The following is a 16,699-nucleotide window of genomic DNA, read 5'->3' as shown; positions in this document are numbered from 1 at the left end:
ATATATATATATATTTAAAAATCAACAATTCCTCCATAACCCCAAGGAATGGAAATGCTGATGGAGAAAGAGGTAAGAGACAAGTGCTCAGTAGAAGAAGAAAGAGAAGCGTCCAGTCAGCATGACAAGACTAGAGACCAGGGGGAATGATTTAAACCCAGCAGGCGGAACCCCTATCTCATCATCAGATGGCCCAAAGGCCCAGGGAGAGAGAAGCGCCCCACACTGCCTGGGGGAGGGAGGCAGGGGGTCCACCTCTGTGAAAGGCAACTTGGTAGTGACTATTCAGTACCCACAAGGCACCACCATGGTGACGAACATGGGTGCACAAGGAGACACATCCAAGAGTGGTGGCAGCAGCTGGGCTGGGAACCTGACAGCACCGCCAATGCCGAGCTCCTTGGTGTCCTGGGGGGAATGAGTGTGGCTGTGCAGGAAGTGCAGCACTGTGGGCACAGCACAGAAACCACTTCCTCATGAAGGAACCACTGTCACATGGAAAAGCAGGCCGAAGGATGGCGTCCAGAAACATCCCACATGGTCCCGTCCTGTGGTCCACCTTCACTGCACGTGCGTGGGTGGGCAGGGAATGGTCTGGCCAGGGGTGACCTCAGGAGGGAGGGGAGCTGCTGGGACAGAGGCCCCACCTGGGTCACACGACACAGTCTTTTCTACCTGCTCTGTGCTCCTCACAGGGTGGAGACACTGTTCCACCAGAGGGACCTCACATCCCCGTGGGTGATGGTCAGAGGTGATTCTGATGCTGGAAATGTGGGAGTGCTCCATAAAGAGGATGTGTTCAATTGTCACTGAGGTTGATAAAAAATGAGTACAGATGGACAAACCAGGTCCCGAAGGACTGGCCTGCTGGTGAGGGACGCTCCTGTCAGGAATGGGCTGTGGGTGCAGGAAAACCCTCCTTTAGCCTGCAGTGAGGAGTGAGGCTGGGGGAAGGAGTCCAGGCCAGCCTCCGCCCCCACCCCCACGCCCCCACACCTCCAGGAGAAACAACAGACTGAGGAGGACACTGACACTGCCTCACCCAATGAGGAGATGGGGGGGGGGGGGGCGGGGGAGAAAGTCAGCCTTGGATCCCCAGCCTCTGGGTACCCCAGTGTTCTGGAACCTGGTCCTTAGCACCTCATACAAAGGTGGGGGGCAGAGCCATTCCTGACCACTCTGGGGGTTGTGGGTGGGTCAAGATGCTATGAGGCCTCAACCCCCTGGGCTTCACAGGTGACCTGGTCCAGTGGGAGAGCTTTGGAGCCTGCCACAAGGACTGGAATCTCAGCTTCTCCCCTCCCCTAGATGCGTCTTATAATAGTTACATTTCTGTGACTCCACTGCCTCATCTGGTAAATGGGGATAATTGCACCTACTTCACAAGAGTTGTGAAGAGTGTGTTAACGTAAAAACCATTGAAACCTGTAAAGAATTTTTGTGAGTTTATTTGAGCCAAACTGTCGACGTATGCCGGGAAGGAGAACCTCAACGAATTGAGATAATGCTCCAGAGATTGGCAGGTTAAATCTGTATTTATATATTGCAATCAAAGGAAGAGACGTAGGTGGGTTACATGAAATCCACTGGTGATAGACTAGAGAGGCGGGAGAAAGCAAAGCAGGGAAACCCCTGGGATTGGATAAAAAGTAAAATGATAGACACATACTTAGGTGGATGCAAGAACAATTAACATGATAATGAAGGAATTTGTGGTATCTGTCCTGGTGCCCAACCCAAGAGGTCCAGAAAAAGGGAAGTTACAAGTTACCCAGACATTTCAAGGGTATGTATGTTATTAAGGATACAAAAAGACAGATAATCTCAGTTAAGGAAAAGGTTGACCTTGTCAGTGAAGATGCGGGCCTAGGATGTAACTGCCCACCATAACTGCTTTTAGTTAAAGTTTCATTTCAGACCATCCTTTGTAGTTACTTTAGGTCTCTGAGTTTGCAAGACCACCCTGCAGGCCTTCCCTGAGTTTGTCAGGTTAGCATGTGGCCCCCTTTCGTCCACAAGTGCAAGGAATAATTCATTTGCATCATAGGACACCTGGCTGGTCCTATCACCTAGAGCCGTGGGGCAAACCGCGGCTCGCGAGCCACATGCGGCTCTTTGGCCCCTTGAGTGTGGCTCTTTCACAAAATACCACGTGCAGGTGCGCACGTACAGTGCAATTGAAACTTCGTGGCCCATGCGCAGAAGTCGGTTTTCAGCTCTCAAAAGAAATTTCAATCATTGTCAGTTGATATTTGGCTCTGTTGACTAATGAATTTGCCGACCACTGACCTAGAGGACCCACCTGAGTAGTTTCTGACTAGTTGGGGAGAGGGAGGAGCTGGAGAATCTGTGTGGGGAGCAGGGCAGTTAAGCCCAGACACCAGAAGTTTGCGGTGCCCCGTGTGGGGGACCCAGCCTCAGCGCTACCTTAAAAAACAGGACTTGCCCCACCCCCATGCTCTGGGTCCGCTCTCCAGCACGCTCCCCACCCCCACACCCCACCGGCACCATCAGTATCCCTCCCCCTTACCAAGTGCCCTAGACAGCGTCCCCTTTCCCCAGCCCCTGGACCTTATCTGGTTCCTTCCCCAGGCGCTGCCGCCGCCTTCCCTCCCCTTCCCTCTCCTTCACTCTCCCCCTTTTCCTCCTCCATCGCGTACCTCCCGCCTGCAGGTTCTTATCCAGTGCTCCCCGAACCCGGGCCTCCCATCGGATCCCCGCTCCCCAAGCCCCGGACTCCCCGGGTGTGCCCCACCCTGCCCGGGATCCCCCTCGGACCTCTCCCCACTCTGCGTTTCCTCCGCCCTCTGCACGTCCCCGGCGCCCGCTCCAGCTCCAGCTCCAGCTCCGTCTTCGGCACTTCCCCCGCCCTGGGCCTCCCTCGGAACGCCCCGGGCTCCCCTGTGGGCCACACACTCTGCGCACCCGGCCCGGCACCCCGACCCCAGCCCCGGCCGCGCTTACCCGATCCCACTCCCGCGCAGCGGCGAGCAGAAGGCCGGCCAGCCGGCGGAGGACGAGCGCGGCCGCACGCGGGCTCTCAGAGAAAACCGCTAAGGCCGGGTCACCCCACCGCCCCTCCCTCCCGCCCTCAGTCCGGCAGGGACCGGGAGGAAGCGGCTCGCCAGCGCCGGAAGGCTGGGCCGCGCAGACCGCGCCCTCGGGGCTGAAGCGCGGGGTCTCTGCAGTGCGGAGGTTTAGGGTCAGGTATCTGCTCCAGGCGGGAGTCACCCCACGAAAGACCGTTTCCTGAGCGCGCAGAGCTGTCCCCATGCTTTTTTGCAGGGAATGCCCCCCACGGCCATTTGGGGAAGCTTCGCTTTTGAGGCTGCTTTACAAAGATGGAAACAGTCTCCAGCTAAGAAACCTCCAGGGAGGAAAGGGGGCAGGAGGGTTTCTTCTTTAAAGGGTGTAGGAAGACTGGCCGTTCCTAAGGCGTGGATGCCTGGCCTGCAGCCATCAAGTCTCCGGGATTAGTGTCTTGCTGTTGTGGGTAACTTTTTAATCATGGAAATGTTCAGACCTAAAACGAAGAACAAGGAAATGGCCCACACCCAGCGGCCACCTTCAATTATGTGTGCATCTTGCCTCCTTTCTTTTATACATCTATGCTCCTCCCCACGCACACCTGCCCCACCCCCACCCCCGTCATTTTAATGCATTCCCAGTTCACCTTTAAATACTTGAGTATGTTTATCTAAATGATAGATCTGTGTAGGTTTGGTTTTTTTTCCCCCCAAACATTCCCATAATACCAGTATCACACCTACAAAATTCACAACACCCGGTTCAATTTTTCCTGATTGACTCAAAATAGGTCTTTTGACAACTGGCCTTTCTAATCAAGAGATTTTGGAAGGGGCGGGGTGGCGGGGGGGGGGGGGGGGAAAGAAGGCTCAAGCAAAGTTACCAGAAGCCTGCTCAGGCTCAAAGAGCCAGAAAGTTAGTCCCTCCATAGGGAAGTCTGAAGGGTGGAAATGTCAAGTGGCAACAGGAAATCTACAATTTGGGGAACTTGGAAGAAAGAAACTTGACTCCCTGCAAACAACTTAATTGTGATATAGTCTGTGCAGGGCTGTTAGGAGCCCTGGGGCAGCCCCTGACCAGCTAGACAGCCCTGGCCCCTGCAGGTGCTTTCTGCCCTGAGCTGGTCTAGCCCTGTGGCGGTGGAGAAGACATCTCCCACAAGCTCCAGGTGGAAAAGCAAAATGAGCTCTCAGAGGTAGAAGGGAGCTGGCTTATATAGGCAGAAGTCCCCACCCCTGGTCCATGATTGGTTTCTCCTCATGCAGTTAAGGACTCCAAATCCTCAAAATTTGATTGGTTCAAAGGGCACTGTCCTGATTAGTCAGAATGGGGCTGCTCTTATTGGTTGGTGTAGATACTGACTGGGATATAGCTATGTAGCGCCAATTGGATGGGGAAAGCCTATTGGTTGAAATAGGATTACAGGAACTCCTTTATAGGGTCTGGCTCTTATGACAGGAACACAGTGCAAGCAGGTAGCTTGCTGCAGGCTTCTCCCTGAAGTGCGGTTTGTGTGAGAAGCCCCTGTATAGAAATGACTGCTAGATTGTTGTTGATTTTTCATTTGATCCAAGGTCACCACCAGGAGCCCTTCTTAGTGTTAGGTCTGTTTGAATAATTGAATGGACACCCCCGCCCCTGGAAACTGACCTTTAGACCACTTCACAACAGACATTCCCTTTTGCTTAGCACTTGCTGAGACTACATTCACTTGCTAAGACCATTATCTTTCCCTTCAGGACCTGCTCAGAGAATTCTCCGCCCAGAAAAAGCCCACCTAGAGTCCTTTAAAATCTCTGACTCACTGTCCTTGGGTGCTAGCACCCTTTGGGGGCTCAGCCCATCTGGGTTTCCAGATGACCTAATAAATTCATAATTCTTTACCCCTTTAGGCCTTGTGCGTCCCTCCTTTGGCAACCCTAACACTTAGTAGGTATCTTTTTTCTCAGGGTTCTCAGATATTTAACAAGGTTTAAGAAATACTGCATTATATTATTTCAACAAAAGACAATTTTGCATGTTAAACACAAGAGGTTCTCCAAGTTCACAGACACAGACTTGCAGCCTTCTTCACTTACATCTAGATTTGGTTCCACCCGCACATGTCCTCAGGAATCTGGGCTTCAGAGGGCCAGCCATCCTATGGCTCCTCCTGCCTTCCCCATGTATTGAGGGGTCAAGACTATGTTTCTAAGAGTGAATTGGTCTCATGTAGGCATTTCAGGCAAGACTGACTACTGTATGTGTTCATTTCAATTTGATGCTGTTTTTAGAGTGATGTGCATCCTCACCTTTTTAATATATTTATTGTTAAACCCCTTTACCTGTTTGTAAAGGCACCTCACTCCTTGGACCAGCTCAGAACACCCCACAGCAGCTAGTGAGTAGTTAGAGTGCTCATCAGGCACTCGTCAGAGAATAGAAAGCAGAGTTAATAATTAATCGTGCCTACTTGAGGAAGCCTCCATAAAATCCCCTAATACAGGGTTCAGAGAGAGCCCAGGTTGGCGAACAAATCCACACCGAGAGGGTGAAGCATCCCAACTGCATGGGGAGGGGACTCTTGTACGCAAAACCTGCCCAGACCTCACCCTGTGCCTCTCTTCATCTGGCTGTTCATCTGTACCCTTACCATATTCACTGGGTTATAGTGAACTGATCAGCATAAGTAAATGTTTCCCTGAGTTCTGTGAACTGCTCAAGCAAATCATCTGAACCTAAAAAGGGGGTCGTGAGAACCGCTGTTTTATAGCTAAATTGGGTAGAAGTTGGAGGTACACTGGAGACCTCCTAATTGACATCTGCAGATTGACGTCTGAAGTGGGTGGGAGCAGTCTTGTGGGACCGAGCCCTAGTGTGTAGGGCCTGATACGATCGCCTGGGAGACAGTGTCAGAATCCAGTGATACCATAGGACATGAGCTTTAGTCGGTGTTGCAGAAAATTGCTTGATGTGGGAAAACACCCTCACACGTGTGGTGACCAGAAGTGTCCGAAGTGAAGTGTTCTATGTAAAAGTAAAGGAAACACACCGGTGAGAAACACGTAGGAGGGGGAAACTGGGTGGTTTTTAAAATTATACTTACTTACAGTTTCAGGAAAATTTGTAAAGAGGGAAAAGAGCTTTTCTGGTGGTGATGAGCCCCTCCCCCCCTCGCCCCCCCAAGACAGCATGCCTCTCACTGAGGATCCCCTTCCCCCTCTCCAGCCTCTCACTGAGGATCCCCTTCCCCCGCTCCAGCCTCTCACTGAGGATCCCCTTCCCCCTCTCCAGAAGAGGAGAAGAGGGAGCACAAGGAGAAGCGCCTGGTGCAGGGCCCAGTTCCTACCTCACGGCTGTGAAACGCCCAGGGCGCTGTAAAATCACCACCCTCTCGGCCCTGCACAAAGGGCTGCTGTGTGTTGGTTGCCCCACTGTCCTCTGTCAGGCGACAGGAGGAAAAGCAAGGCTCACAGAGGACGCTCCTCCAGAAGGAAGCGGCACGAAAGCACCTCGAATCGAGATGAGTGGGCAACCATCTCATAAACACATTTTAGATTAAAAAAAATAAAGAGGGAGAAGACTCGGAGCCTCGTCTTCGTACTAGTCTCTAAACCAGAGGTCTCGGGTAGAACAGTCGTGGGTGCCCTGGCTAAAGCCAAGCTCCATGTGTGTGTCTGAAGAGGGGAGGACAGTGTTTCTTGGCTTGATTTGAGTTTGGATAGGACTGTGCTCGAGGCGTTGCCTGCTCTTCTGCTGAGAGGGCTGTTTGCAGGGAGGCCAGGGTTGACCCCTCCGAATGCTTCCCACTGGGAGGAGTATGAAAGAACCAGCTGAGGGCCGCTGCATTCGCCCGGGCTCCACTGCTGATGCCCTGGCTCTAGGGGTGTTTGAGGCAAAACAACGTGGACCCGGAAAAGGGACAGAGGTGAGACTTGTCTGGCTAAGGCAGGTCCACAACCCCTTTAAGCATCGCCCCTTCACTGAAATGCCAGTCTGGGACAACAACCCCACGGTGGTCCAGGGGCCCCCACCCGCTGCAGTGTCCTCTGACCAGTGATCAGCTGAGGCCTCTCTGCCCTGGGGCGGCTCCCACACAGGCCGTATTTGCTGCATCAGAGTCTGAGCTTCTTCAACCCTTCCTGCCTCCTCCCCTTGGTGTCTGGGATGAGGGGGTTACCCCCACAAGCCTCTCAAACTCTTAACTCCTCTTCAGCACCTGCTTTCTGAGGCTGGAGCTGACACACACCCATTTCTCAATTCTGTGTCTCTCCCCACAGCGACTGGCACTCCCGGGCCCGAAGCCTCACTTGTGTGCCCAGGATTTGCAGGGCCACCCAGGGCACCCCCAGACGGGCAGGAAAGACACACAGGTGCTGGCTGCTGCTGGTCAGAACCTTTATTCGCCCTGGGGCAACTTTCTCAGTAGCCAAATGTTGCTCTGATTGGACTGGGGTTGGGGGGATGGGGTCCCGGACAGGGACAGGGGTTGCAGGCAGCAGGCTTCCACCAGCCAGTTCAGGTGGAGGTGCTGTGTACCCAGGAGGGGGATAGAAGGACAATTGGGCTGCCAGGGGAGGCAGGTCCGGCTGTGGAAGGTGAGACGGAGGCTTTCTTCTCACGCGACCTTTCTTCAGTACTCAAAGGTAACCGTCTTGACCCTCAGGTACTCATTCAGGGCCGCCTCTCCTGCAAAACAGCACGTGCCATTGGAATCATCATCATCAGAGTACCTCCTGCATGCGTATTATCTCACAGAACCTGCAGCCAGCGAGTGGAGTCTGGCTCAGCCTCAGGTTCAGGCAAGAAACCGAGACCCGGGGTCATCATCAGTAAGTGTGGGGCGGGGGGTGGAATTCCAACAGGCATTAGAATACAGAACCAATCTGAGGTCACTGTTCTGGAGACTTCCCCAGCTCCAGCCACCTGCACTTAAGCGGGGGGGTTGTGGGGGAGGGCAGCCTTATCAGCTCCAGGGCAGCCCAGAGGCCCTCGTGGTGCCTTCCTATTACCCAGGGGTGCAGCCTCTCCACTGATGCCTCCCAGCTAATTCCAGATCAAATTGGGACTGGGAGAAGGGGTGCCTCACAGGGTCCCTGGGACCCCCTGAGACCCCTGGAACTTGGCAGTGCTATGTGGCTGGTGTGTTTCAGCCCCACAACCGGCATGAGAGGCCTGTGGCTGCCTGATAACTCCCCCACCTGCCAAGGCTCACTCCAGAAGCCAAGCTTCCCTGATGCTGCTGCCCACGCTGTTCTCACTGCCAGCTGGGGCCCACTGAGGTCTCTGGCCCATCCCAGGTGGGCTATTTGAAGGCCTGGTTTGTGGGCACAGGACACAGAGACAGTGGGAGGAAGATCTAGGGGCACAGGAGGCAGACTTGTAAGTGACAGAGATCCTATCCTGGGGACCTGTGGCCTCCGTGGAGGATGATGGTCCTCGTGGATTTCTGTGGAGGACACCAGGAAGGTAGCCCAGGGGAGGCGAGGACAGAGGGGGCAGAAGTGATCAGCATGCATGTGCATGCGTGTGTGTGCATGTGTGCACCCCGGTTCTGCATTCATAGTATTTGTAGACAGTCAGGCTTGGGGGGTATTGCTGGGCTCCTTTCATGAGAGCCCTTGGAGGTTTCCACAGGGTTTGAAAGAGGGAGGGAAGGAAAAATAAAGTTGTAACTATCCTTTGGTTTCAGCCTCCGCCTGAACCTCCCTGGAGACCCTGAGCTGGGCAGGAGAGGCCAGAAGGGATGGAGGCTTCTCAGAGACAGTGTGCTGCTCTCTCATATCTTTGCTCCCTGCCAAGCTTGGCATCAGAGCTATGGTCCCTAACTGCAGCTGGTCCGCAGCTGCTGGCTTCCGGAGTGGCAGGATGGGGGAGCAGGCCTCACCCTAGGTCACACGGTAGCCCAGGGATAGAGGGTGCTAGTGCAGAACTCCGCTTTCCTGGCAGGTCAGGCCTGGCTTGCATTCTGCTTGCCACCTAGAATGGCCTTGTCTCTACACTAGGGACTCACACTGTACCAGTGGGTACACTTGGCCCTGTGGCTTCTCCTCTCTCTGAGGATGAAGCCTGAGGCCTGTCTGTGGCCCCTGGGTCCCTCGATCTGGCCCCTGCCTACCCCTTGGGCCTGTTGTCTTCCTGCTGTACCTGCCCTGGGCCCACATCAGCCTCTTTCGGCAGCTCAGCTCCGAGACCAAAGCTGATGCCCTCAGGACCTGCCTCCCCTCTTCCAGGAACACACATCCTCAGATTGTTATGGCTCCTCCCACCACTGGGGTCTCAGACAGGCCCTCCATGGTCCCTGGCTAAAGTTGCCCTCCCAGTTCCTTGCCCAGATTACTCTGACTTGTCTGCTTTCCAGCACCCCTCACTTCCTAGAAGGATCTTGTTTACTGCCTCAATTATCACTGTCCCTTCCCAGTAAGAAGTGAGCATCAACAACCACTTTCAATGTTACACCCTTGCCCCCAGGGACAGGGCCTGGCACCAAGTGGCTTAAAACAGATGTTGAGGGTTAGGTTACCCAAGTCTTTGCCAAATCCAGACTGCTTGAAGCCTCCGAAGGGAGCGGCCACGTCGGTCTTGTTGTATGTGTTGATGAACACAGTGCCTGCCTCCAGCTTGTCACTGACGTACAGCGCCTTGTTGATGTCCCTGGTGAAGACGCCAGAGGCCAGGCCAAATTCTGTGGCATTGGCCCGAGACAGCACAGTGTCCACGTCGCTGCAGGGAAAACCCCGGAAGAACTTGGTGAAGGAGGGTTGGAGGATAGCGTTGGATATGGGATTCAGGGAGACCTGCATCCTCTCCCCTAAAGGGAGCCTGGCCCCCTCCAAGCTTCCTACCACTCAGGACCTTCTGAGGAGAAACGTGGAGGAGACAAGGCAGCAGAGAGAAGAGGACAAAGTTAAAGAGAAGAGGAAGAACAGAGTTGGATTTGCACATAGTCGGCCACAAGGACCCTTAGAGAGGTCACTGTTCCGGAGACTTCCTACGTTAAGGCAGGGGAATAGGGGCCCAGAAGAGGCTGGTGAGGCCCCCACCACACAGGGAAAGGCACATGCATTGGGTATCCCCCAGGGAGCCATGTCCAGGTGTCCCTTGAAGATTTAGCACAACATTTGCTCCGTAGATGGCAGAAAAGCATCTTATTCTAATACAATCAGAATGGGATGATAATTTTTTGAAAGTATAGTGCATTAGGAGGAGATGTCATTTTGTAATCTATTCAGAGGCTCTTCTCTGAAAAATAACAGTCCATAAAAGAACGTGTGGTAGTTCAAATATGGCCACAGAGTCCAATCCCTCTCCCTTTCAACCCAGGCTGGCCTTGGTGTGTTGCTGGGCCAATAGAACCTGGTGAAAGTTAGGTTCTGGGATTTCTGAGGCTGATCAATGAGTCTTGGGAAGCCTTGAAACATCCACCCAGCTTCAGTGTGGGAGGCCCTGAGGTTTCCATGGGGGAGAGAGCCTTCAGGGAGGCCGGACCCACTTAAAGACAACCATTCCAGGTATTACCACGGAGTCTTGGACCTGGGACAGAACAGAGCAGTTAGCTCCATCAATTCCTAACCAGATTGCAGATTCATGAGTGAAATAAATAACTGTCGCTATTCCAAGCCACTGTCTTGGGGTGGTTTATTACACAGCAGTAGATGATTAGGGCACAGACCAAGCACACCATGAGAGACATCCAAAGGCTCAGAGAATGCTCACTTGGGGACCAAAAGCCCTGCCAGTGCCTTGGGGCTCTCCTCCCCTCAGTGGTTGATGCGACCTCGGCAGGCAGCCGGGCTGCATCCACAGCCCCACACCTGTCTGAGTTCCCCTCCTGAGTTCCCACAAGCTCATGTAGAGGACCCATAACACGTGGCAAAAAACAGGTTCTTGAAAGACAAAAGTAGGATTCCCTACCCATCGGCAAACCGGGAGATGACCATGACAGGCCCGAAGGACTCTTCCTTGGCTATGAACATGTGGTCCTCCACGTCTGTGAAAACGGTTGGCTCGAAAAAGAAACCTGTGGGGGAGACAGAGGCCCATGGCATGGGGAAGCCCTCCTCCAGCAGCCTCTCCCCTCCAGGCTGGGTCCCGCCAGCCACACGCACATCCCACTCCAGCAATGCCATGTGGGATACCTGTATGGTGGATGCCACATTCTGTGCATGGCTTTCCTGTCCCACACATGTGAGCTCACTTCAGCCTCACCACCCTTTCAACTAAATGCTGCTGAGGAAAATGAGGTTTAGAGTTGGTCTATGATAAGGCTGACATTGGGGTCCAAGTCTGTCCAAGGCCAGCACAGAAGCTCCACACTATGATGACAAAGACTTGGGTTTTTTCTGGTGATATTCAATCTGAAAATATATACAGATGTTTTTGGCTGGTGCAGCCTCCCAGATGGCTCTCCATTGGTCACTGTGAAATGGTGGGGGAGAGGGGGTTGAACACTGGTCCTGATGAGCAAGACCTCCCAGGACTGCCTCCCTTCTCCTTCCTCAATGTGGGCCTGACTCCCAGGTGCAGGATAAGTGCTCTTAGCCAAGATACAGCCTCCTGCTCTCCTGTCAGCATGGATCCACCACATATTCCCACCCAGGCTGCCACCCTACAGATCCTGGCTGCCTGGACAAAACCATTTCCGATGGCAAAAATGCGTTCTCTGACTATTTCTCCGCTGAGACCCTGCTAGACTGAGATTTAATTCTGACTTAGGAAAAATCAACAGACCTCACATTTTCTGTCTCTGGTTTAAAAAAATTAACTTTAAAAGTCATTTAATAAAATATTCCATATTTTATATATTTATAAATATATTTTAACATTAATTACCATTTTAAAACTGTGAGTTACTTATGAATACATCTTGACTCCTGTGATTGGCCTGTATTTGCCCACCAGGTGCTGGGAGCTCTGGGCTGGCCAGCTGCGGTCCCTCTCCCATCTCTTCTTGCTCCTTTCTCTGCACTGCTCTGGGGAGCTCCCTCATCCTCCAATTTCCAGTTGGGTTTGGCCACTAGGAGGCAGCCCCTGTCCCGCAGCTCTGCCCCTAACCAGGTCCCAGGAATTCACTCCCTCCTCTTGCCCTTCAGTTCAGACAGTGGTGGTGGTGAGGGTTCCCCACTGCTCTTGGCTCCTGGAAGCTGCACCCCAAGCTGCTCTTTGAACAGTGCTTTCATGTCTCTCTCTCCCATCCACCCCTGAGCTCTGCCTCATGGAATCCCCAATAGATTGGGGGGCGGGGAAGAGGTAGGTGGATAGTGGCAATAAAACTGTTGAGGTCTGAGGTGCCCAGGAGTGCCTGTGGCACAGCAATGGCCTGGGCCTGGCTGCCATTTAAGCTGGAAAATGAGTTCACCAGGTGGGGAAACTAGGGAGGTGTTCGCTAAGCAGAGAAGCGGCAAATGCACAGAGAGCGAGAAAACGTGAGACGTGTTCAAAGGGAGAGTTAAGCATGGCCAGAGCATGGTTCAAGGGCAAGCAAATTAGATAGAGATCAGGATACTCTTGGTGGGAAATTGAGAAGTTGGAGTTTGCTCTGCGGGAGACGGGGTCACTGTGGAAGAGTTCCAACACTGGGCTGGCACAACTAGACCGCTGGCAGCCGCACAAGCAAAGGATTAGCGGGTTCAAGAGATCTCAGAGGAAGCCAAGGTGACGGTCCAGGCAAGAGCTAAGCAAGATGCAGAGGGTCGACCTCATGGTGGCAGGGATACAGGAGAAGCAAGACAGATGGCTAAACTTCAGAGCATTTAATTAATTAAATTAATTAAAAGTAGGAGGTCAAGAAAAGTCAGGAGTCATGAATTCATTCTTTCCTTCCCTCCTTCGTTCCATCAAGTTAACTCAGGCTTGGTGTAGGCTCGGTGCTGACACGAAGGACCTAATGGTATAGAGGGGACACGCGGCTCCTGTACCCCTGGAGCAGGCAGTCTAAGGGGAAGCAGCACAAACAGTCCATACCTGTGGCTCCGACCCCTCTGGCTCTGCTGACTTAATCAAATGGAAGATTCTAGAAATACTGGTGTGTGTGTGTCTGGGGTCAGGTTGGGCCTGGGGCCGCTGTGATGATGTGATGGATTTGGTACCCTTGAGTTTGAAGGGCCTGTGGGACATGCAGGTGGAGGTGTCCAGGTGGTCAGGAGTCCTGAGTGAGGAGGAGCCTGGAGACAGATATTTGGGAGCATCCGAGCCATTGCTGAGAGTGAGATCCTCTAGGAAAAGCGTCTAACATGAGAAGTGCTTCAAACTCGGGACAGACCTGGGATCTACCTACATTTAAGAGGGAGCTTTCAGCAAAGAGAAACTGCCAAGAAGTAATGGCCAAAGCCAGGAAAACCATGCACTCCAGTGCCATGGAACCCACGGGAGGAAAGAATGTCAAGGATGCAGTGACGTTAGTAGTAAATCAGAGTCCACTACAATATAGATTAAAGCAGCCTTCACCTTGCCAGTCCCACCCCTGGTTTGGCAGGTGTCCAGCTAGCCAAGGCCTGAGACCTGGGAGTCTGATTGTGCGGGTACCGGGCCTTCACATACCTCCTGTTAGAGCTGAGCAAGAAACCACAGGCCATGCTACCTGCTGCCTCAGTTTGCCCAAGTGGGCCAGCCGTGCTCTGACTGACCTGGCCGAGGGACTTGATTCCCACCGCAGACCAGAGTGGCCCCTTCCTTCACGCCACGCTGGCAGTACTCTATCAGCTTCCGAAGGTGGGCTTGGTGATTCTGCGGCCCATGGTTGGTGTCCCGGTCTAGAGGGTTGCCAATCTTCATCTTCTTCACCTCTTCCACCTGCGGAAAGTCCTCCCAGTCAGGTCTCACTCAGCTGCTGCAGTTTCTGACTTGGCTCATTACCCGACCCCTTCCCATGTTTGCATTTTCAGGGACCAACCATTGGCCCCTGAAGAAAGTCCACACGCCAGTTTCTGGCACTCAGGACATTCCATATTCTTGTTCCCAGCCTGCCTTTCAGGCTGAAATTCAAATGTATGCTACGTGCAAGCATACCTGAGCCCAGTGTCGGATGGACTCGGAAACACAGTTGTGCAGGGATATAGGTGAATGGAAAAGAGAGGCAGGTGTGCCTGTGAGTGAGGGAGGCCGGGGCTGGGGGCAGCACAGTCTCTACACTGGTCCTGCACCCAGCTTCACGGACTAAGAAGCTGAAGGAAGGCTTATCCCAGGAGTCCAGTGTACGCAATGCCCTGGTGACAGGTGGGACAAGCGCTGAGTGGAATGGAGAAGCCTGGGCCTTGAGTCCACCTCCCTCACCCCCACTTCTGCTGCTTCAGAATCGAACTTGAAGGTCCCCTTCTCCAGGAAGCCTTCCCTGTTACCTCAGCCAACATACAAGTACGTCTGGGCTATGCTACCTAAAGATGGCCTGGGTCTCCTCAAGGGGTGTACCAGATGTATTTGCTGATTCTGGGGCTGGGATGGGGAGAGACAGAAAAGACCGGGGTGTGGGATGCTGTGATAGGAAAAGGAATTCAGGTGAACATAGCCATCATGTGGGGGTGGAGGGGCAGCACCAGATATTCAGGGCTCTAGGCTAGAGTCAGCACCTCCCATTTTTGTCACCCGCTTCCCAGCTCCTTCCTTGGTTTCCTAAGATGAAACAAGGACATCTCTGCCCTAACTGTAGCCTCTTCGAGGTAAGACCCAACTGGCCTCCTCCTCTGTGGCCAGGACAACTTCACTCCTGTGCAGGCTCCATACCCGCAGACCAACCTAATAAGATGCAGGAGGCATTCAATCCCCAACCCCTGCCCTCCGGCCAGGACCCCTTAGCTCCTCTGACTGTCCTGAGGAGTCCCCCAAGTCAGGAGAAGGCCTCGCTTGCTCCTGCCTGGCCACCCAACTGCTCCCCGGTCTCCCCAGGACAGCAAGAGCAACCTTGCGGCGTCTCCTGGATGTACAACTCACTCTCTGCATTTGGGAATCCGAGCCCTGCCCTCCCCCAGTGGAGCTGAGTGAGCTCCACTCTCACTCTCGGGAGTCCTGCCATGGGCCTGCATGTGCCCGAGCACAAACTGCAGAACAGAGGACCGCGGGGACAAGGATGAGCCACAACATAGTCACCAAGTGCTCCAGCTGACCTGGCAACTCACCGCAGATGTGTGACAAGCTCAGGCAGACCTGGGCTGGTGTCCACTCTGCCAACCCACAGGAGCGTGGGCTGCGTGAGCAGCTGTCATCTCCAGCTACTAGGCTTGGGAGTAGTTTGCTACATGGCAAAAGCTGTTACACTCCCTTTTAGAAAATCTGCCCCTTCCTTCACTGCCTTTCCCATTTTCACACAAGTATTCAAGATCTTCTCCAGGAACCGCCTTCCTAACAGCAGTCCCACCTTCTCCCAGGCTACTCTCTCCTTTTTCCTCGCTTCCTAAACACAGTTTGTTTAAACCTGCGCATACAGGCTGTGCCCCCAGCATCCCCTTTCGTATCCACTGGGATTCGATTTTGCTCTCCATGACACGAAGGGGAGAGGGGCTCTTGGCTGAAGCAGTCAAACAGAGCTCCCCACGCCCTGCTATGCCTGAATGGATCCGGGGTGGAGCAGAGACCTGGAACCACCAGCCCGCACCCTTCCCCACAGCCTTTTCCAACAGAATTGCCGGGGAAAGAGTGATTTTCCTCTCTGTATCTATGTTGTAAGAATGGAGGAGATGCTGTCAGCCCCCACCCATCCCCTTTGCTGTGGGCACCCCCTCTGCAGCGGCGTGGGAGGTGGCTGCTGACAGGTCCCAGAGCTGACAGGGGCTGCCTCCTCCAGCCGGTGGACAGACAGGAGACAGAAGCCTGGCTCCTCAACTCCAGGGGCACACCTGAGTGGTGTCACTTGTGCTCCAAATCTCCTGTCTGTGGGTCAGGCCAAGGCTGGACGTCACCTGAGGCCACGTCCTCAATCCCCGTTCCCTCCTGGACCCTGGCATCTTCCAGGCTTCGTGTGAGCGCTCACCTCTGGTAGGCCACATGGATTCCTGCCTCAGGCTCCACTGCTGGGGACCTGGCCTAAGATAAACCCTTTGTGTTTATGTCGATTTCCGCTGCTGGGTTTCTAAAATAATAAAATCCAGTGAAGGCTTGATACAGCTCCCCTGGTCCAGGTGGCTGGCCCAGCCCCTGCAGCCAGGTGACTGCCCCGGTGCACCAGCACCGCTGAGACCCAGTGGCAGAACTTACCACCTTCTGCACAAACTGATCGTGTATTGAGTCCTCCACGAAGAGCCGGCCCGCTGCAATGCAGTTCTCGCCTTTGTTGAAGAAGACGGAGCTCATCCCCTTTGGCACATAGACAAGAATGCTGGATTACAGCTGCTCCCAGAGGTGCCAGCTCCCCACTCCCACTGGGTCCTGGTACCCCCTTCCTACAGGAAAGGGGAGGAATGCACATGTCCTGGCCTCCTAAGGTGGCCAGGCCCAGCCAGTGCTGGGCACATGCACTGTACCCGTTCCTCAGTCACCTTGAGAGGAGAGGCAAAGGGTGACCTGCCCTGGGGACAAGGCTTGTGTCCATGTTGCAGAGAGTGGAGAAGAAGAGGAAGCAAAGTGGAGTGAGCCTGAGGGCCCTGCACACTGGATGGGCTCCCTGGGGTGATTCAAGGAGAGACAGAGCTCACACCCTTGGAGTTGAGCCTGGCAAGTCTGTTAGCATGGACCGGGCCGCAGAGGGTGGGCAAAGGCAGGCAGC

At 53.9% G+C, this 16,699-nt stretch overlaps 2 protein-coding genes across 21 annotated transcripts in view; both read right to left on the bottom strand.

Annotated features, from left to right (window-relative positions):
• The window catches only part of SLC41A3 (solute carrier family 41 member 3), a 38,942-nt gene extending 35,845 nt beyond the window's left edge, over window positions 1-3,097 (bottom strand). For all 3 annotated transcript variants that reach the window (XM_080685002.1, XM_080685003.1, XM_080685004.1), the window contains exon 1: window positions 2,965-3,097. The gene's annotated coding sequence lies outside the window, so the exon portion shown is untranslated. The remainder of the gene's footprint in view (window positions 1-2,964) is intronic.
• A 4,293-nt stretch (window positions 3,098-7,390) lies between these two features.
• ALDH1L1 (aldehyde dehydrogenase 1 family member L1) overlaps window positions 7,391-16,699 on the bottom strand; it is a 52,418-nt gene continuing 43,109 nt past the window's right edge. For all 18 annotated transcript variants that reach the window (XM_080686073.1, XM_080686060.1, XM_080686062.1 and 15 more), the window contains 5 exons: window positions 16,192-16,290; window positions 13,632-13,797; window positions 10,921-11,026; window positions 9,530-9,729; window positions 7,391-7,695 (listed from right to left, as the gene is read on the bottom strand). In XM_080686073.1, coding sequence (XP_080542199.1) covers window positions 7,640-7,695; window positions 9,530-9,729; window positions 10,921-11,026; window positions 13,632-13,797; window positions 16,192-16,290 — 627 coding nt within the window. In that variant the 3' untranslated portion in view covers window positions 7,391-7,639. The remainder of the gene's footprint in view (window positions 7,696-9,529; window positions 9,730-10,920; window positions 11,027-13,631; window positions 13,798-16,191; window positions 16,291-16,699) is intronic.

The sequence above is a fragment of the Plecotus auritus genome (assembly GCF_963455305.1).
Source record: "Plecotus auritus genome assembly, chromosome: 8".
NCBI lineage: Eukaryota > Metazoa > Chordata > Mammalia > Chiroptera > Vespertilionidae > Plecotus > Plecotus auritus.
The sequence above is the reverse complement of the archived record's forward strand: the minus strand, read 5'-3'. Positions and strand labels throughout refer to the sequence as shown.